Source organism: Muntiacus reevesi, chromosome 4 (genome assembly GCF_963930625.1).
Source record: "Muntiacus reevesi chromosome 4, mMunRee1.1, whole genome shotgun sequence".
In the NCBI taxonomy this organism is placed as follows: domain Eukaryota; kingdom Metazoa; phylum Chordata; class Mammalia; order Artiodactyla; family Cervidae; genus Muntiacus; species Muntiacus reevesi.
Genome location: NC_089252.1, coordinates 110,648,944 through 110,671,123, shown reverse-complemented (window position 1 = coordinate 110,671,123; position 22,180 = coordinate 110,648,944). Strand labels below are relative to the sequence as shown.

General features: G+C 42.5%; 1 protein-coding gene across 1 annotated transcript; it reads right to left on the bottom strand.

The window, feature by feature from the left end:
- Nucleotides 1-8,251: 8,251 nt before the first annotated feature.
- LOC136166894 (serine protease 45) lies at nt 8,252-15,948 on the bottom strand. The gene is made up of 6 exons (XM_065933861.1): nt 15,846-15,948; nt 13,905-13,931; nt 10,627-10,774; nt 9,852-10,126; nt 8,820-8,983; nt 8,252-8,485 (listed from the first exon to the last, which is right to left on the bottom strand). The coding sequence occupies exons 1-6, from the start codon at nt 15,946-15,948 to the stop codon at nt 8,252-8,254; spliced, it is 951 nt and encodes a 316-aa protein (XP_065789933.1).
- Nucleotides 15,949-22,180: the final 6,232 nt, after the last annotated feature.

The following is a 22,180-nucleotide window of genomic DNA, read 5'->3' as shown; positions in this document are numbered from 1 at the left end:
ACTGACTGAGCTGGAACTTGAGTTTTCCTTCTTCCCACATTTTTTCTCTGCACTTTTAAGAGAACAGCTCATGGGTGGAGGGAGGTGAGCTGTCTGGGGCCTAGAAGGTAACCTCCTGAGAGGAAGCAGTTTGCAAGCCTGGGTCTTCATGAATCAGCAGAGTAAGTGACATCTTGGGACCCCTCCTCATCACCCCATTGAAGTCCCACCCCGGACCCCTCCTCATCACTCCATTGAAGTCCCACCCCGGACCCCTCCTCATCACTCCATTGAAGTCCCACCCCAAGAATCCCATGCTCCTCATACTATACAGGAGGATGACTCACTCCTACTCCACCCTGTTGTTAGTTGTCAAGACCATGGAGTAATGAGATTGCTATCATTACACTGCTACAGGAGATGGACTGGGACCAGCACTGTGAAAAACTTTGGGATCATTGAGTAAAGTAGAAAATGTGCCTAACTCACAACATGCAGGTCCATTTCTTGTAGTGTGCCCTGGAAATATCATGCATGTAAGCAGCAGGAAAGAAACATGAGACTGTTGACGGTGGCACTGTTGAGTATAGCCCCAACTAGAAACCCACTAGCTGTCATCAAAGGCAGGATGAATGCACAGAATACTCAAGAGCAATGAGAACGTAGCAATATGGTAAATCTCATAAAACATATTGTTGAAAGAAGTCAGACACCAAAAGGTACATATTGCACGAAGTTCAAAAATAGGCAGCACAAACTATTTTTAGGGATTGCTGAGTCACTTCAGTCGTGTCCGACTCTTTGGGACCCACCAGGCTCCTCTGTCCATGGGATTCTCTGGGCAAAAACACGACTGGGTTGCCATGCCCTCCTCCAGGGGATCTTCCCGATCCAGGGATTGAACCCACATATCTTATGTTTCCTGTATTGGCAGTCAGGTTCTTTACCACTGAGCCATCAGGGAATACATGGTACAAAAATCAAGAGAATGATTAGTCCTATAATTAGATTGCCTCTGAGGAAAAGAGTAAGGAAAAGAGAAAAGAAAGAAAACCCAGAGAAGCAAAACCATCTCTACTCTTCTGGCTTTATGGAAAGTAATGCTCTGTGCGGAATGATCAACCAATAATAAAAGATAACTGAATAAAGACCAAGCATATTCATGACCACCAATGTGAATACAAACAAAAACCTCTATTTATACTACAAGTCAGAGATTCTTATACTGGGTAGAAAAAAAATCCACTCATGTGCTACTTGAGACTCACCTAAAACAAAGTAACATAAAGCAGTTGAGGGTAAAAGATGGGTCGAAATACATTAAATATATGTAAGCAAAAATAGAAATGACAAGAGTAATTTCTTAAGATGCAATCCAGGATAAAAGCTTTAAACAGAAAAAATAAAGTTATTTTATGGTGAAAAAAGATAAAAGTTATAATGTCTATGTAATATCAAGGGAATCCCTAGTGGCTCAGTAGTAAAAAATTTACCTGCAATGCAGGAGACAAGAGTTTGGTCCTTGGGTCAGGAATATCCCCTGGAGAAGGAAATGGCAACCCATTCCAGTATTCCTACTAAAATAATTTCACAGACAGAGGAGCCTGACAGGCTACAGTCCATGGGGCTGCAAGAGTCAGACATGACTTAGCAACTAAACTGCCACCATCACCATGTAATATCATGACATCAAACATAGTGAGTGATACATGAGAAATGGAAAAACCTCACTTGCAGTGGGAGAGTCTTCTCCAACTCTGCCTATCTTTGAGGCAAGGAACATCTTTAAAAGTCAACCACATACTAGACTACTAAGAAAACCACAGTTAACTTCCCTAAAAGCAGAACTATTCTGGGCCACATCTTTAACCATGATGCAATGAACAAGGATTTATTAACAATTAAGTGAGATTAAACAAATGATTTAAAATCTTAAAAATAAATTTGGTTAACTTATTTCAAGGAAATAAAAACATTCTATCAACTATTTAGAAAATACTAGTCATAGAGCAATGCATTGAAAAAACTTACTGGGTATGTGCAAGGCAAATTCATAACTTTAAATGTATTTACTACTGAGTAACAAAGAATGAAAATAAATGAATTAAATGTTTGAAGCAAGAAATTGTAGAACGTACAAAATAACCCCCAGGAAAATTTATAAGAAACACATACAAAATATAAAATTATATTCTAATCAATTATTACAGCAGAGTTAGGACTGAACTCTATGATCTGAATATCTGTAAAAACAAATATTAAATGCAATAACAGGTGTATTTTACACTGATAGGATATATTTCACCAAGATGGTATAGTAGGCATGAATCTTGTACTCCTAACAATACAGCTTTTAAAAATAAAGGTAGAATTGCAGAAGGAAATAGTCTTTGTTCCCTAATTGAGTGTACCTGCCTGTACATGTGTTTTTACAGATGTCATCTTTTTCACATATAAATTCTTTATCAGGTAAAACTTTTTAAATGCATAATATGAAAGAATAATAAAACAATCTCTAAATTTCCTCTAAGTTGTAGAATTTTTTAGTATCATTATCTATCAATACTCCCACTGATTCTTTAAAAATAATAAATGTTCTTTACCTTCCAAAAAAGAAACAGTCTTAATTCTCATGATAAACTTCTGAGAAATCAACAGATTTATAGACATAAACTATCTGAAGCGTTGAGATGATTTGAATGACACAATCAACACACCTCATGCAATCAGTTATAGCTAGAACTCTGTTTCAAAACACACACTTTTATTCCACACACACATGAAATATTCAATAAAAATTACCAAATACTAGGCACAAAGAAAATCTCCATAAATTCTCCTATCCCTCTCCCAGACTATCCGTCAGGAGATTAAACAACAAACAGATAGAACTCTTGGGTTAAGTAAGAAATACAGTGTGAAATTAGAAAGTAATATAGAAACAAATGACAATGAAGTCAAATATCAAATGAGGCCAAAGTGAGACTCACAGGAAATTTTATGGAATTAACCGAAAAGATCAGAAACCAAAAATAATGAATGAATTAAGCATACTACTCAAGAAGTCAGAAAAAGAACAATAAAATAAAGTCCCCCAAAGGGGAACACTGGACTACTAAAGGTAAAAGAATTTTCATGAAATAAAAAGAAGCGCATTTGATCACTAAAATCAAAAGGCAGTTTGTACCATTTAGGAGTTCCCAAGTAAAACGTTCACTTAAACAGGCTTAAAATTTCTGTCTCCTCGCTTCAGTGATGGTAACTTCATAAAATGGTGGCCAGCATCCTTCTGCTTCATCATCCACATTAAGAGAGAGAGGATGTATTTCTCTCCTCTCAGGTCTCAGTTCAGTCGCTCAGTCATGTCTCTTTGTGAACCCATGGACTGCAGGGCGCCAGGCCTCCCTGTCCATCACCAACTCCCGGAGTTTACTCAAACTCATGTCCATCGAGTCGGTGATGCCATCCAACCATCTCATCCTCTGTCATGCCCTTCTCCTCCAGCCTTCAATCTTTCCCAGCATCAGGGTCTTTTCAAATAAGTCAGTCCTTCACATTAGGTGTCCAAAGTATTGGAGTTTCAGCTTCAGCATCAGTCCTTTCAATGAATATTCAGGACTGATTTCCTTTAGGATGGATTGGTTGGATCTCCATGCAGTCCAAGGAACTCTCAAGAGTCTTTTCCAACACCACAGTTCAAAAGCATCAATTCTTCTGCACTCAGCTTTCTTTACGGTCCAACTCTCACATCCATACATGACCACTGGAAAAACCATAGCCTTGACTAGATGAACCTTTGTTGGCAAAGTAATGTCTCTACTTTTTAATATGCTGTCTAGGTTGGTCATAACTTTTCTTGACTTGGAAGGAGCAAGCATCTTTTAATTTCATGGCCGCAGTCACCATCTGCAGTGATTTTGGAGTTCAAAAAAATAAAGTCTGTTACTGATTCCACTGTTTCTCCATCTATTTGCCATGAAGTAATTCTGAAAGAGCTGGACATACAAGGCCACCTGACCTGCCTCTTGAGAAACCTGTATGCAGGCCAGGAAGCAATAGTTAGAACTGGACATGGAACAACAGACTGGTTCCAAATAGGAAAAGGATTACGTCAAGGCTGTATATTGTCACCCTGCTTATTTAACTTATACGCAGAGTACATCATGAGAAATGCTGGGCTGGAGGAAGCACAAGCTGGAATTAAGATTCCTGGGAGAAATATCAATAACCTCAGATATGCTGATGACACCACCCTTATGACAAAAAGTGAAGAACTAAAGAGCCTCTTGATCAAAGTGACAGAGGAGAGTGAAAAAGTGGCTTAAAGCTCAACATTCAGAAAATTAGGATCATGACATCTGGTCCCATCACTTCATAGCAAATAGATGGGGAAACAGTGGAAACAGTGGCTGACTTTATTTTTCTGGGCTCCAAAATCACTGCAGATGATGATTGCAAGCATGAAATTAAAAGACGCTTACTCCTTGAAAGGAAAGTTATGACCAACCTAGACAGCATATTAAAAAGCAGAGACATTACTTTGCCAACAAAGGTCCATCTAGTCAAGGCTATGGTTTTTCCAGTGGTCATGTATGGATGTGAGAGTTAGACTTTAAAGAAAGCAGAGCACCAAAAAATTGATGCTTTTGAACTGTGGTGTTGGAGAAGACTCTTGAGAGTCCCTTGGACTGCAAGGAGATCCAACCAGTCCATCCTAGAGGAGATCAGTCCTGAATGTTCATTGGAAGGACTGATGCTGAAGCTGAAACTCCAATACTTTGGCCACCTCATGCAAAGAGTTGACTCACTGGAAAAGACCCAGATGCTGGGAGGGATTGGGGGCAGGAGGAGAAGGGGATGACAGAGGATGAGATGGCTGGATGGCATCACCGACTCGATGGGCACGAGTTTGAGTAAACTCCGGGAGTTGGTGATGGACAGGGAGGCCTGGCATGCTGTGATTCATGGGGTCACAAAGAGTCAGACACGACTGAGTGATTGAACTGAACTGATAGTAATGGTACCAAGAGTGGAACAAAAAAGAAAACTGTAGACCAGTCCAACACCGGAACAAAAATTCTAAACAAAATGGTAGAAAAATGAATCCAGAGAACATTATAAATTTACCTAAGCAATCTAATGGAAATCTAGTAACGTATTTCATTATGTAAACAGATTTAATAAAAATAATATCTTAATAGCTCACAACTGTGTCACCAGGGCCCAAAACAGTGCCTTACACAGAGGGAAGTCCCAGTAAGTATCTATGAAATGAATAAAAGAAGAATTCAGCACATATACTTCCACCATTATTGCTACTAATTCATATTGTTCTAGAGTCTCCAGCAAGGAGATAGCAAAAGAAATAAATGGTGTGAATTTCAAAAAGGACAAGAGGTAGCTGTGACCATTTTAGGTAATTTGATTACCCCAAAATAAGCCAAGAGAATCACTGAAAAACTACTGAATTAAATACACAGTTTTGCAAGATGATCAGGAATCAAGATCATTATGCTTTTAATCCATCGACAGCTTTAAAATACCTAATACATGGAGTTTTATAAATGTAATGGAAAAGATACCATTCCTAAAAAACATAACCAAAACTTGTAAACTACTCAGAAATAAACTCAGTATTTTCCCAGACATCCATGAATAGAAGAGCTGAATAAATGGAGGCATATACTACATTCTTGGTTAGGAACTCAATATTGTAAAAATGACAATCTTCCTAAAATTATTCTATGCATTTAATTTTAATTCAAATAACCAATAATATTCTTAATGAAAAATATTAAAGAAAAAATTTTAATGAAAACTGACAGATTATAAAGTTTATAAGAAAGGCAAACTTTGTAGATTAAGCTGTGTGTTTTTTTTTTAAGAAGACAGCTTTTGCTACCATTTAACAAAACATAACATGAAGCTGGTTGAAACAGTACAGCATTAGCCCAGGAATAGACAGATTAGTGGGAAATAACAGAGATTTTAAAAAAATCTACCCACAAATATATTGGAATTTTGTTATTATAAATGTGGACATTCAAGTCAGCAGGAAAAGGATGGACTCTACAGTAAATAGTGTTAAAGGTTGACCTTACAGCACACATAAACAAATTTCAAATGGATTAGTTACACATAAAAAACAAATTTATCAAAATATTAAATATGTGAATACAGCTTTATAATCTGGAGGTGGAATAGGCCAAGTTAAGCAAGCCTCAAAATTCTTAAAGAAAATAAAGACTGACTGACTTCATTCAATAATAATTTTTGAAGTCTTTACAGGAGGATTACCCTTCTATTCTACATATTTCTAAAAGGTAAGAGGCAGCAACTGGGGAAAATATTTGTAAAGTAATTGACAAAAACTTAATATTCAGGACCTTCCTGGTGGTGCAGTGGATAAGAATCCGCCTGCCAAAGCAGGACACACAGGTTCAATCCCTGGTTTGGGAAGATTCCATATGCCACAGAGCAAGTGTGCCTGAGCACCACAACTGCTGAAGCCCATGCGCCTAGAGCCTGTGCTCTTCACCAAGGGAAACCATTGCAAGAGAAGCCCTTGCCCCACAACAGAGAGTAACCCCTGCTCATATAAACTAGAGAAAGCCCGTGCACAGCAATGAAGGCCCAGCACAATCATAAATAAGTGAATAATTCTTTAAAAAGCTAAATATTCAGAGTCGACTCACTGGAAAATACCCTGATGTTGGGAAAGATTGAGGGTAAGAGGAGAAGGGGGTGACAGAGGATGAGATGGCTGGACCGCATCACCAACTCAATGGACATGAGTTGGAACAAGCTCCGGAAGATAGTGAAGGACAGGGAAGCCTGGCAGACTGCAGCCCATGAGGTGGCAAAGAGTCGGATATGACTTAGCAACTGAACAACAACAACAACAAAAATATTCACAAAAGAGAAAGACCTTTCATGAGAAAAAGATAAATAACTTAATTACTAAAATAGGCATATGAGCAAAGGTTTTATTAAGGGAAAGATGTGCCTTTTTTTTAATAAACACGTGAAAAGGCATTCTTCCAATCAAGGAAATACAAATTAAAACAGCAATGATATAACTTTCTACCACTGGATAGGCAAAATTTTTGAAAATTAATAATATCCATTTTTAGTAAAAAAGAAGAAACATTCATTCTTGTATACTATAGGTATAAATGTACACTTGTTCGGCTTTTGGGAGGAGTAAATTATACAAATAGTATTCTTCCAAAATTACTACATTTGTGTTTCCTTTGATGGTCCTCCCCTGAGTACACTCCTAGGAAGACAGTTGCAGACATACTGCAGTGTGTATTCTCCCCCACTCCATCCCCAAGTGTGCAGGAATACATTCATGGCAACACTTCTGCAATGCAGACAAAGCACCTAAAACCTGGTGCTGGTTAAATGACATATACACATTCACATGGTACACATGAAATAATGTAAAATTATGAATAGCTCTGGATATTGACATAGAAAGGTTTTCAAGGCATATAGTTTTTTTTAATGTAGGTTATTAATAATATATATGTGTCTAATTGCTTAAAAAATCATTGATATATTTAAGGATGCTAACAATGATTACTAGCATTACTGGTGGGGGGTTAATGAGCAAGGGGGAATCTTTATGTGTATTTCTGAATTTTTTTTGGTAAATCACAACCAAAAATCAGTTATTGCTTTTAAATTAAAAAAAATATAGGAACAGGACTTTTGTAATCAATTTTTTATATGCCAGTTATAAAAAAAAGCAAGCTGATTTTGGAGCATGACAGATCCTTCCTACTGTCACCTACAGTGCATGTCTCAGTTGCTCCCATCACGCCCACTTTACAGTTGAGAAAACTGATGCCTCAGGCCCAGGCCTTTTCCCAAAGCCCCAGCACAAGTGGCTTAGCAAAAACCAACAGTCTCCACTCTGGGAAGCCTCCTGAGAATTAATTCCAGGAGGTCCTGCCTACCCACCAAACCCCAATCCCCAGGGCCACCCAGAAAAGAGAAGAGAGTCAGTTTATGTTTTCACAAATTTAATCCCTGCTACCCTGGTCCCCAATTCCAGAGCACTTCTAGGCCACACTTCCTTTCTCCTGGTCACTCAAGGCTTAGTCATCCACCACTTCCCTCCCCACTGGGAGGCCAAAGCTAGACTCAGTTCCAGGGGCCACTTTTCCCCATCTTGACTCTTGTTGAATACAGATCCATGACCTTGATCTAATCTTGGTCTGGCCTCATTCAGCAAAGGCAAAGCACGGAGAAGGGAGAGCGAAGATCAGGGGCCCATCTGGGGCTGCAGCAGCCAGAACAGGAGTAGGAGCCAGGCAGAGGAGCAGGGAACTGAGAGAATCCCATTGCTTATTTGCTTCTTGATCCATCTGCTGTATTTGGTGATACGGGAATACACGCCCGGATTATGTACTTTGGCGCAGGCCTTTTCCCAGGACAACACCCCAGCAAGAATCCATCTGCCCTCGACTTCACAAGCCAATGGGCCCCCAGAATCCCCCTAGGCAAAGAGAAAGGAGTGATGGAGGCTCCCAGCCCAGCTGGTGCCCAAGGGACTAGGGGACCCAGAATGCCCACCCTCTGAGTTCTACTTGGAAGATTGTTTCAATCCTTGAGGATCTCACTACCTGGAATCTTCCTTCACTCCTCAGTTGAGGACCCCATCCCAGAATATCAGGCAAAAATCAAAGTCACGGAGAAGGAAGATGGGAGAAGGGCTCTGCCTGATGATGATGACAAAGAGGGAGGCCAAGCAAACCCTTCCCTGGGGAACTGCCCCCCATCTGGAGTCATCCCAACCGAAGGACAGCCACCAGAACCTCCCAGAAACTCACAGAGCACAAGTCTTCTCTGTAATTGGTGGCACAAATCATATCCCCCAGCACAAGGGGGACAACGCGGGGGATGCGGGACTTCTTGCGGTAAATCTGGTCACACTTCTTGTTGTCCATGATAAACACCTCGGCCTCCTGCAGCTCTGGGGCCAGCGTGGAGTTGGCTGTGGAGGAGTCCAGTGGGGTGAGAACTAACTCCTCATTCCACTCAACCCTGCCTCTTCCCAGGGTCTTGTCACCTCCAGCATCAAGACTTGGCCACAGCCCTTCACGTCTCCAGGCCCTCCTTCACTTGGCCCTTCCCCCGTGGTGTGGACCATGTCTGACAAGCACCTAACTCGCTAAAGCTCTACTCCAAAATCCTCTTCTCTGGGAATCTCTTGCTTTTGAGCCAAGCAGGATACAATACAAGTTTCAGTGCAACTACTCCGAAATTGAGACCCCAACATCACGCTGCTTCTCTCCAGCCTATGAGCTTTGTACTGGCTGTGCCCTCTGCCACCTGATTGACACTCACTCCTCCTTCTGGCACCTCAGGTACACCTCTGCACCTCTGGGCAGACCTTCTGCCCAGAGCTCATCCCAGACTCCTCCTGACTTACGCTCATGATCACCTGACAAAGCCTCTGCCTCTTTCCCTGTGAGTCTGGGCCCCTACCCACACTCAGTTATGAGTTCCCAAGAGGCAGGACATACATCCTCAGTGCCAAGAGTCTGGCACGTGGCAGATGCCTGAACGTTGACATTTGTCAGGTGAACGAGTAAGTGAAGGAATTTATGAATCCCTAACTCTAAGCTTCTGAAAGAAGCAAATGATCTGGCTTTCCTAGGTCTAAATGAAGGGCCCACAGCAAGTGCAATGGTGTAAACCATGGCAACACTTCTCATGTGAGAAGACCCCTCAAAGAACCAGGGGTCAGAGGTAACAGCTTCGTGAGAGGCACCATGAAGGGGCCCAGCAGGCAAGACCCCAACAGAATGGAGTGTACCCTCTGGGGTGCCATACCTCACCCCCAACCCCTTCCTCCTTACCTGAGAAGCGCTGTTTAACCTGGCCCCAGCCAGTTACCCAGCACTGTGTCCCAACCTTCAGGCTGTAGTTGGGCTCCGGAAGGCAGATGGGCTGCACATACTTGCTGATGATGACAGGACTATGAAGTTGGAGAAGGGCCACATCGCCCATGATGAAGGTCCGGCCCCAGTACTTGGGGTGCATAATGATGTCCCTCACAGGGATCAAGATGGTTCTCGTGGCATTCGGGGGCATCAGCTTGGAGGTGCCAAGAAGCACTGAATACTCTTTTGTGCTACAGGAGACACAGAGCCCCATCTGGTGGATGTCAGGTTCTCAAGCAACACTATGCTCCTACCTTCACCAAGGATGCTCCCGTTAGAAGTCCTGCCTGATTTGCCCTGCTCACTCCATCCTGCCCATCCAGCCTGGGGGTCCTCAGGGTCAGAGATATGACTGCCTCCTCATTCATCAGTCGAGCTGATCAAGTGGCCTGGTCTATGTGTTGTGTGTTTAAGCGTGCAGTTATTAGCAGGCATGCAGGTTCTCATGTGTGTGAGGGGTGGGGTGTATGCTGGGTTTGCCTGTTGCCCTGGCTAGGATAGTCTCTGTAGCTCTGGTTCCTGCCCTGGCTCAGTTCCCTGGCCTCTGTGAGATCATGAGAGTGACTCTCTCCTATTCTGGACATCCCTTCCCACTCCCCCAACCTCCTATACTCCCACACTATTTCACAGAGGAAACAAGGAGTCTAGGCTGGGTTCTTTACAGTCTTGGGTCTCCAGAAGCGATACTCACCCTTGGATGCAGTGGGCAGCAGTCACCACCCAGTTGAGGTCAATGAGGGCCCCTCCACACACGTGCTCATTTTCCACTCGGAGGCTCACTTCCCAGGGCCAATGGCGGGACATGTCCAAATTCTTCGGCCACCAAGGTTGGCCACAAGCTTCAGGAACAAGTGTGCCAGGGAGATACAGTGGCCAAAAAGAGGAGGCTAAGGATGACTAAGACCAAGATGCCCCCAGGGGAACTTGCACAAGGCTGTAAACTCAGGGACTTGCTTCCATTTCAAAGAAGGGGAAACTAAAGGTGAGAGAAGAGCAGCAGCCTACCCAAAGGCACTGAGCTGGGCAGAAAATGACGATAACAGACAAAAAGCATCAAAACAGAGACACGACAGGAGGAGGAGACAGACACTGAGACACACAGCGAGCAGAAAGCACAGAACTTCAAAACAAAGGAGAAGCAGAGAAGGAGTCCCAAGATAGGAAATGTATTTTCTTATGTGCTCAGGTCATGTTCCTAAAAGGTTTTCTGCATCTCTTAAATGCAAAAGGCCTCTGTCCCCATACTACTCAGAGTCAAGAAAATCTCCAGACTTCTATGTCAGAAATCTTTACATAGACGATTTAAGGAAAAGCCCCAGCATGGAGCCAACAGAGGCCTCCCACTCACAGCTTACACACTGTTAGTTTGCAAGTAGCTTCAACAATCAAGTTGTATGACTGTATGAATGTGACTATACATGCAAAATTGTAAATAAAATACTAGCTGATATTATATTTTTTAAAATAATGAACCATGATCGTGTAGAGATTGTCCCAGGGCACAAGGGTAGTCCACAGTGGAAGCACTCTTGGTGTATTCTCCACATAAACAATTCTTTTCTCTAAGGAAAAATCATGTGCTTTTCTTAACAGATCTAGAAAAAGGCATTTCAAAAATTCAACACAGCTTTATGACTAAAAAACAGAACAAACTCTTACTTTAGCAAATTAGGAACAGAAAGAAAATCCTTATTTATAAAAGTAACATGCAACAAACCTACAGGAAACATCATACAACATTAAAGAACAGACCAAAAAAATTATACTTTCAGAAGCCAGGAGTAATGATACTTTGTGGGAGGAGGGCAAAGGAAGTGATTGGGAGGAAAGAAAGGAGCTTCTGGGCGCTGGTACCACTCCACTTTCTGACTGGGTGGAGACTGCACAGATGCATTCACTGTGTGATCATTTCATGAGCTGGGCACACAATTTGTGCACTTTTTGTGTGCATGTATATAATACTTCAATAGTTGATTTGTAAAATCAGTAACATTTCTCTACCCCAACCAACCTGAATATAGCACAACTATATTCAAAATAAGATATATTTTATAGCTAAAAAGTATAAAATATCCTGGAATTCAAGTATTCAACACTAAGGAAGATGTCTGTGGTAATACATTTTAAACTCTAATGAAGGACACTGAAGATGTCTGGCATAAATGGAGGAGCCATTGTTTTTAAATAGAATAACTAAATATTTCAGATGCAATTCTTCCCAAAATTAATCTGTAAAGTCACTTTCCCAGTTCGAATTTTTAAGAAATTTGATAAACTTACTTGAAAATTGAAATAGAAAAACAAAGGTCCATAAAATAGAGCAAAGAAGGGATACTTGTCCCAGCAGATACTAAGGCACACATCAAAGCCATAGTAACAAAAACTGTGGTACTGACAAGGACAGACAAGTGGACCCCAAAAAAAGAACAGAGAACTTGAAATTGTTCTTCAGAATACAGGAACTTAATGCAAATAAAGGAGCTACCACAATCTGAGTAAATGATGGGTTGTTGAGCAGATGGTGCTGGGAAAACTGGCTCACTATAAAATAAATAAAAACAAAACTCAATTCTTCTCTGGTAGTACTTGAAGACCTTGAAGGTAAAACTGTACAGTTAACAGCCAAATATGTAACATTGGGATGGAAAAGGACTCTTTAAACAAACCTCAAACCACAACCCATAAAAGCATTAAACTGATTAACATGATTACATAAAAATCAAGGATTTTTGACCCCAGGAACAAGGTTAACAGACAGATGACAGATTAGTAGGTAATATCTGCAATGTCTAAAATCAATGCTTTTGTTAGGAATATACAAGGAACTCATCAAGAAATCATCAAGAAAAAAGAACAATAGACTATGTACAAAGGAATAAGGACAATCAATTTATCAGAAGAGGAAATTCAAGAGGCCAAAAGCACAATGAGACATGCTCATTAGTAATGAGAAAAATATCAATTAAACTAAAGATTAATTAGATAGGCAAAAGCTGGATGAAGCCAAGGGGTGGGAGGTCTATAACAATAAATACACCTTCACAAACTGCTGGTAGGAATGCAGAGGGCTGACTCAATTAGAGTATGGACAGTAGATAAAAATTGGTATCAATGTAAATTTTTGAAATTCATAGGTTGTACTGTGATTACCTAAGAGAATATCCTTAAAAAATATACATCAGAGTATTCAGAGATAAAGAGTTGTATGCTACTCTCAATTGATTCTGAAAAAAAATTATGTATATGTGTGTGTTCCTTGTACTATTTTCAGTCTTTTGTATGTTTAAAATTATTTCCAAGGAAAATATTTTTTAAATGGAGCTAAATGAAAAGAGGAGGAAACAGAAAGAGATCTAGAGCACATACTGTTTATGTAAGTTAAAAATACATGCACACAAAACCACAATATGTATTTATACCAAAATACAAAGATATGCATTGAACATACAAGAAAGGTTGGGAGGAGAGTGAAGAGAAGGAATAGGGGTGGGGCAAAGATATAAGAAAAAATAACAGTTCACAATAAATTGGGGTGCACCTGTGACAATGGAAACCTATGAACAACACAACCCTCCACCCTTAAAGTCTAAGGAAAAGTCTAAGGAAAAAGACAGGAAGATCCCAGAAAAGCCAGGCTCTGCAGACACTTCCATAAGGCCCAAGAGGCTCCATCTGCAAATGAACAGTTCAGAGCTGAAAAGGTTTCTTCCTGGGCATGTTCCCTGATGGGATACAGCCTGACTTGAACTTGAAGAGGCTCTGCATTCCCACAGGAGGCCCAGATACCCTTTCATTGTGCATTGTTGAGTCTGTACTTACTGGCAGGCACAGGCTGTTCTTTAGAAAGTAGGCCATTTACACTGAATTTCTGCTTCCTATAGACCCAGAAACACTGTATCTGTGACCCTCTTCAGAATATACCCTCCCAGGACCCAAGGTTTTCTTGAGGCAGGGTCTTACCCTACCCACCTGGTTTGGTGCTGTCTCCTTTGTAACCTGGAGGAGAAATGGGGAACAGAGATGAAATAAAACGTTGTAACAGGATGACAATGAAGAAATACATTTTTCATTAGTTCATTCAATCCTTCACCAATTATTTCCTAATCTCCCACTCTGTTTCCAGCCCTGGAGTCCAAGGCCAAGGGGCTGGGGGTTGGGGACAGAGGTGTATCAGACAGACACAACCTGTATTTGCTCTTGAGAAGCAGACTGTCCAGCAGAGAAGTCACAAGTAAACACACAGTCACTCATGTGGGATCAATGTGGGGACAAGGCCCCATGTGTCAGGTAAGCCCAGAAGACAGAGAGTTAGAGATGATTCTGGAAAGAGGGGTTATTGTGCCAGATCTTAAAGATGAGAGAGTAAGACAGAAATGAAAAGTAACAATGACATTTTTTATGAAAGAAACATCATGGTCCAAGCTGGAGACTCTAGAGGATAAAGGACAAAGCCTATGATGGCAAGAAATGATGCCAGGGGAAGAAAGTCAGGGGTCAGTCAGAAATGCCTTCATAAGTCAGGCCAAGAAGCCTGGGTGAGACTCCAGGAGGAGGGAGACCAATGGAGGTGTGACCTGGTCAGGCTTGTATTGTGAAGGCAGTAAGCAGATTAGATAGGAAGGTGAAAAGGTTGAACGCAGTAAGATTCCACCAAAGACTCGGCAGAAGCCAGGCTATAAATGAGTAGGGCTGAATGGCAGTGGCAAAAGACTTGGTGAGCTGGATGTGGGACTAAGGAAGATAGCTGAGCCTAGGGATAACTCCCCAATTTCTGATTTTAGAGAAGAATGACTACTATCCACTGAGTAAGAGGACAGAATAAGAGAACCTAGTTTATCAGAAGAAGAGGATCTCAACTTTGGAACCCAAGGAGCTGTGATGGCTCTAGGTCCTTCAAGAACAGACGCCCAGTATGTTGCTGTGCATCCAGGCACACTGTTTCCTGAAGGAGCATCACATAAATGGCAACTGCAGCTCAATACCCAGGGCAAGTGAGTTCACTCAGAGAGCAGGGAAGAGGGAACCCAGACAAGACTTCTGGGAACACCAACAAGTCAGGGATGAAGAGAACATGGGGGGCCTGGGAGGAACATAGACGAGCACGGGAGTCACTCTGACGTAGAGGAAAATCAGGAGGCACGGCCTGAGAGAAGCGGAAGGATTAGAGAAAATCAAAGAGGGAGGAGTGGAAAGGTCAGGGATGACAGGGCAAAGACATGCCAGGAACGGGCTAAAGATTAAGTGAGAAGTGAGGAAGCACCCGAAGGAAAGATGAAGTGAAAACTTACTTCGAGAAATCTAGCAGTGAGGGGATAAGACGGGGTGAAGAAACACAGTAAATAGAAAGGGAGAGGATACAGATCAATGAGAGCAGATGGAGGGCCCAGAGTCCAGAGCAGGGGTGAGCAGGTTGACCTTGAACAGGAGGCCTGTCTCCGATTTCTAAAGAAAGGTAAACAGTTAGGTTTGGAGGGGCCCCCGGGGCTGAGGGAGTCAAGGGAGACAGCACCTGAGGGCCTGCGTTTCCTGAGGGAAGGAAGCTACTGCTAGTGAGGCACCCTCTGAAGAACAGAGGGTCTGAGAAGAAAGTGAGGTAGGCAACACTGGTTTCAGTGTGGAGGCCATGAGCTTAGCCCTCAACGCAGGGATGACTCCCCTGGCACCACAAGGCCTCAGGAGGCTGCAGGGTTGGCGGGCCTAAGGGTAGACGCAGAGAGGGCGGGAGTTTGCGAGCCCTGGAACACAGGAACCGCCCTGAGAGAGACCAGAAGGCTCAGTAGAGGAGAAGGGACTTCGGGCTGGCCGGCGGCGCAGGGCCCATCCCGGCCTCTACTGCGGGTTGGAGAAGGGCAGCTTCGGGGAAGACCGGGAGCGGGAGCGGGAGCGGCGCGGAACAGACGCCACCCTCACCCGAGTTCAGCAGCAGCACTAGCAGCAGCAGGAAGCTGCGGCTCAGGCCTAACGGCCTCGAGGCTGCAAGGCCGGCGCTAATGCAGGACAACGAGACGGCCATAAGGCCCCTGAGGCGGCCTCTAGCGGCGGCAGCGGCGGCGCGCGTGAACCGCGGACGCTGCGACGACGTCACCCGCACTTGACGCACATGACGGAGCTTCAGACACGTGATGGCCCGTCCGACACGTGATGGCCCGTCCAGCACGTGATGACGTCGATGACGCGCGACGGTGCCCCTGGAATCATGAACACTCAGCAACGCGTATGCCTACCTCCTGCGGGCTCCGTGAAGATGGCTGCGGAGCCTTCGGCCTCTCGTTGCCTCCGCAGTGGCCGGTACCATGGAAGTACCCTCAAGTGCCTTAAGTTGGTGACTGTACCTCCAAACCTGGCCAATGAAGGCACATCCAAATCCCCAGACTGGTGTTGGCGACATGTCGTCCAGCCTCTGATCACAACCTTATTTCCCTTGCATTGAAGAGTTTCTCAGTTTATGTTGTTTTGAGACTCTGGAAAGAAGTAGAAAGCACCAGAAAAGAACACTAAGGCTAGGGAATCAGGGAAGATGTCCATATAAAAGTGACATTTAAGCTGGACCTAAGACTTGAACAAGAGATCTTGGGGGAGACCTCAGACAGGCGTTCATACATTTTCACAAACCACCAGTGGGATGCTAGAAACTGAAAGAAATGGTGGCGGATGTGAAACCTTGGGCTTTCACAGGATGATTTGTAGAAGAACGCTGTTTTGGGATCTGCTTGGTGTATCCAGGATTGGGAGATGACAATCAAAATTCCTGCTGCTTCTGTCAAGTGTGGGGGACCCAACTCTGCAAATCATATTCTGCACCCTAGCATCTGCAGTGGTCCAGAGTATGAGTTCCACTAATAGGAGGTGAGGAGAAGTGACATGTGCCACTTGTCACATGAAGGCAATGAAGAGAAGATTGACTTCTCTGCTGTGTTGATGCAGAGCAGTGGGCTCTCCAAGTGCGGTTCACAAAGCAGCAGGAGCAGCACCTGGGAACTTGTTCAGAGATGTACATTCCTAAGACCTACCCAAACCGACAGGACCTAAAACTCTGGGAGTGGAATCGGTTATCTGTAGTTTAACAAGCCCTCCAGGGAATTCTGAGGTGGGTAAGCATGAACCACAGGGCTGAAGAGGAGTCATAGAGAAAAGCCACCTGCTAACCAAGAACACCTGATTGGGATGATATAGGAACAAGAAGTTGAATTTATTTTGTTAACCCATGAATATTCAGTGACTTCTTATTTTATTGAGGTATAGTTGATTTACAATGTTACATTAATTTCTGCTGTACAGCAAAATTACTTATATAGATATATAGATTATATGGGGTGTCCCAGGTGGCTCAGTGGGTTAAGAATCCACCTGTAATGCAGGAGACACAGAAACACGGGTTCAGTCCCTGGGTCAGGAAGATCCCCTGGAGGACATGGCAACCCACTCCAATACTCTTGTCTGGAGAATCCCATGGACAGAGGAGCCTGGCGAGCTATAGTCTGTGGGGTCGCAGAGTGAGACATGACTCAAGTGACTGAGTACAGAGATTATATAGATGCATTCTTTTTCTTTTTTTTTGACTATATGGCTTATCACAGGACATTAAATATATTTCCTGTGCTATACAGTGGATTCCCTGATAGCTCAGTAGGTAAAGAATCCACCTGCAATGCAGGAGATCCTGCTTTGATTCCTCATTGGGAAGACTGCTGGAGAAGGAATAGGCTACTGACTCCAGTATTCTTGGGCCTCCATGGTGGCTCAGCTGGTAAAAAACCTGCGTGTTTATCCATTCTATATATAATTGTTTGCATCTGCTAATCCCAAACTCCGGATCTATCCCTCCCTCACCCCCTCCTTGGCAACCACAAATCTGTTCTCTGTGTCTGTTAGCCTGTTTCTGATTCATAGATATGTTCATTTGTGTCATATTTTAGATTCCACATATAAGTGATATCATTTGGTATTTGTCTTCTTCTGACTTAACTTCACTTAATATAATCATCTTGAGGTCCATCTACCATGCTGCAAATGGCATTATTTTGTTCTTTTTCATGGCTGAGTAGTAATCCATCGTATGTATGTACCATGTCTTCTTATCCATTCATCTGTTGATGGACATTTACATTGTTTCCATGTCTTGGCTATTGTGGATAGTGCTATGAACATAGGGGTGTGCATTATCTTTTTAAATTATAGTTTCATCCATGTATATTACCAGAAGTGGGACTACTGAATCATTATGGCAACTCTATTTTTAGCTTTTTGGGGACCCTCCATATTGTTTTCCATAGTGACTGCATCACTTTATATTCCCACCAACATTGTAGGAGGGTTCCCTTTTCTCCACATCCTCTCCAGCACTTATTTATGTATTTTTTTTATAATGGTCATTCTCACTGGTGTGAGGTGATACCTCACTCTAGTTTTGATTTGTGTTTTTCTACTAATTAAAGATGCTGACATTCAGCGTCTTTTCTTGTGCCTGTTGGCCATCAGTATGTCTTCTTTGGAGAAATGTCCATGTAGGTCTTCTGCACATTTTTCGATTGGGTTGTTTTCTCTGTTGAGTTATATGAGCTGTTTGTATATTTTGGAAATTAAGCCCTTGTCAGTCATATCATTTGCAAATATATTCTCCCAGTCAGTAGGCTGTCTTTCATTTTGTTTTTGGTTTCCTTTGCTGTGCAAAAACTTGTAAGTTTCCTTAGGTCACATTTGTTTGTTTTTGCTTTTATTTTTATTGCCTTGGGAGAATGATCAAAGAAAATATTGGTATGATTTATTTTTTTTTTTTGAAGGACATAAGAACTCTAGATTTATGGAGTGGTTCATTCTTTATTTAGGAGGTATTTTAGAGCAGGTTTTCTTTTAGCTGAAGTATAGCTGATTTACAATGTTGTGTTAGCGTTTGGTACACTGAATAGTGATTCAGTTATGCAGGTATACACAGTCTTTTCCATCATGGTTTATTAAAGGATATTGAATATAGTTCCCTGTGTCATAAAGTAGGACCTTACTGTTCATCTATTTTTTTTTATTGTTCCCATTTTTTTCCCATTTATTTTTATTAGTTGGAGGCCAATTACTTTACAGTATTGTAGTGGTTTTTGTCATACACTGACATGAATCAGCCATGGATTTCCATGTATTCCCCATCCTGATCCCCCCTCCCACCTCCCTCTCCACCCGATCCCTCTGGGTCTTCCCAGTGCACCAGGCCGGAGCACTTGTCTCATGCATCCAGCCTGGGCTGGTGATCTGTTTCACCCTAGATAATATACATGTTTCGATGCTGTTCTCTCGAAACATCCCACCCTCGCCTTCTCCCACAGAGTCCAAAAGTCTGTTCTGTACATCTGTGTCTCTTTTTCTGTTTTGCATATAGGGTTATCGTTACCATCTTTCTAAATTCCATATATATGTGTTAGTATACTGTATTGGTCTTTATCTTTCTGGCTTACTTCACTCTGTATGATGGCTCCAGTTTCATCCATCTCATTAGAACTGATTCAAATGCATTCTTTTTAACGGCTGAGTCATATTCCATGGTGTATATGTACCACAGCTTCCTGTGAGTGAGTTCTGCCTGTGTTCTCTTGTAGGAGTTTTATGGTGTTATGTCTTATAATTATGTCTTTAAGCCATTTTACTTTTGTGTACAGTGTGAGGTTGTGTTTTAACTTCACTGATTTACATCAGTTCAGTTGCTCAGTCGTGTCTGACTCTTTGTGACCCCATGGACTGTAGCACACCAGGCCTCCCTGTCCATCACCAACTCCGGAGTTTACTCAAACTCATGTGTATTGAGTGGGTGATGCCATCCAACCATCTCATCCTCTGTCGTCCCCTTCTCCTCCTGCCTTCAATCTTTCCCAGCATCAGGGTCTTTTCAAATAAGTCAGTTCTTCGCATCAGGTGGCCAAAGTACTGGAGTTTCAGCTTCAGCATCAGTCCTTCTGATGAATATTCAGGACTGATTTCCTTTAGGATGGACTGGTCGGATCTTACTGTCCAAGGGACCCTCAAGAGTCTTCTCCAACACCACAGTTCAAAAGCATCAATTCTTCCACACTCAGCTTTATTTATAGTCCAACTCTCACATCTATACATGACTTCTGGAAAAACCATAACTTTGACTAGACGGACCTTTGTTGGCAAAGTAATGTCTCTGCTTTTTAATATGCTGTCTAGGTTGGTCATAACTTTTCTTCCAAGGAGCAAGCGTCTTTTAATTTCATGGCCGCAGTAACCATCTGCAGTGATTGTGGAGCCCCAAAAAATAAAGTCTGTCACTGTTTCCACTGTTTCTCTATTTGCCATGAAGTGATGCTGTGAAAGTGCTGCACTCAATTTGCCAGCAAATTTGGAAAACTCAGCAGTGGCCACAGGACTGGGAAAGGTCAGTTTTCATTCCAGTCCCTAAGAAAGGCAATGCCAAAGAATGCTTAAACTACTGCACAATTGCACTCATCTCACACGCTAGCAAAGTAATGCTCAAAATTCTCCAAGCCAGGCTTCAACAATATGCGAACCGTGAACTTCCAGATGTTCAAGCTGGTTTTAGAAAAGGCAGAGGAAAAAAAAAAGAAAAGAAAAGGCAGAGGAACCAAAGATCAAATTGCCAACATCCGCTGATCATCGAAAAAGCAAGAGAGTTCCAGAAAAACATCTATTTCTACTTTAATTTCTGCTTTATTGACTATGCCAAAACCTTTGACTGTGTGGATCACAATAAACTGTGGAAAATTCTGAAAGAGATGGGAATAGCAGACCACCTGACCTTCCTCTTGAGAAATCTGTATTCAGGTCAGGAAGCAACAGTTAGAATTGGACATGGAACAACAGACTGATTCCAGATAGGAAAAGGAGTTCGTCAAGGCTATATATTGTCACCCTGCTTATTTAACTTATATGCAGAGTACATCATGAGAAACGCTGGGCTGGATGAAGCACAAGCTGGAATCAAGATTGCTGGGAGAAATATCAATAAACTCAGATATGCAGATGGCACCACCCTTATGGCAGAAAGTGAAGAGGAACTAAAGAGCCTCCTGATGAAAGTGAAAAAGGAGAGTGAAAAGGTTGGCTTAAAGCTCAACATTCAGAAAACAAAATCATGGCATCCAGTCCCACTTTGTGGCAAATAGATGGAAAAACAGTGGAAAGAGTGGCAGACTTTATTCTTTGGGGCTCCAAAATCACTGCAAATGGTGACTGCAGCCATGAAATAAAAAGACGCTTACTCCTTAGAAGAAAAGTTACAACCAACCTAGACAGCATATTAAAAAGCAGAGACATTACTTTGCCAACAAAGGTCTGTCTAGTCAAGGCTATGGTTTTTCCAGTGGTCATGTATGGATGTAAGAGTTGGACTATAAAGAAAGCTGAGCACCAAAGAGTTGATTCTTTTGAACTGTGTTGTTGGAGAAGACTCTTGAGAGTCCCTTGGACTGCAAGGAGATCCAATCAGTCCATCCTAAAGGAAATCAGTCCTGAATGTTCATTGGAAGAACTGATGTTGAAGCTGAAACTCCAATCCTTTAGCCACCTGGTGCAAAGAGCTGACCCATTTGAAAAGACCCTGATGCTGGAAACAATTGAAGGTGAGAGGAGAAGGGGATGACAGAAGATGAGATGGTTGGATGGCATCACCAACTCAAAGGACACGTTTGAGTAAACTCCGGGAGCTGGTAATAGACAGGGAGGCCTGGCATGCTGTAGTCCATGGGGTCTCAAAGAGTCAGACGCAACTGAGCAACTGAACTGAACTGAACTGATGGGAATGCAGACCTTTGGTGATAAAGTGGAGGTGAGCAGCAAGCAGAAGCAGGGGAGGAGGAATAATATTACTCATGCCCCTGCCTGAGTAAGTTTTACTCCCAGTTCCGGCCTCTCTTGATTCTCTAGTCTAAGCTATAAAGGCTATGAAATTAGGGTACAAAGCTCCCCACAGACATGCTGGTAAGTATAATAGGAGTACAGGGAGCAGGAACCTGCTAGCTAAAACCATTCCTAGACTCATCAGTGAGTGGGTGTGGACTCACCTCCCAATCAAGGGCTTAATGAGAACCATGAATGGTTTCTTAGCCAAATGAGAAGCTAGTTTTCTACAGAGAATGTCATATGCAACCCCACAACTGCAAGGAGAGAAGAGCATCAGAACACAAAAGAACAAACATTTATTCAGCTGACATCAGAAATCTCCATACTCCATAACTGCCTCCGCACAACTTGGGATGAGCCTGGATGTGGCCACTGGAGCA

Bases quoted from the DNA above. Each gene is read 5' to 3' on its own strand.
- LOC136166894 (XM_065933861.1), bottom strand. From the start codon at position 15,948: ATGGCCGTCTCGTTGTCCTGCATTAGCGCCGGCCTTGCAGCCTCGAGG. The intron at 8,984-9,851 runs GTAAGGAGGAAG...ACTCCTCCACAG, and splicing joins GGTTAAACAGCGCTTCTCAG to CCAACTCCACGCTGGCCCCA. The intron at 8,486-8,819 runs GTGAGTTTCTGG...CTCTTTGCCTAG, and splicing joins ACAGAGAAGACTTGTGCTCT to GGGGATTCTGGGGGCCCATT.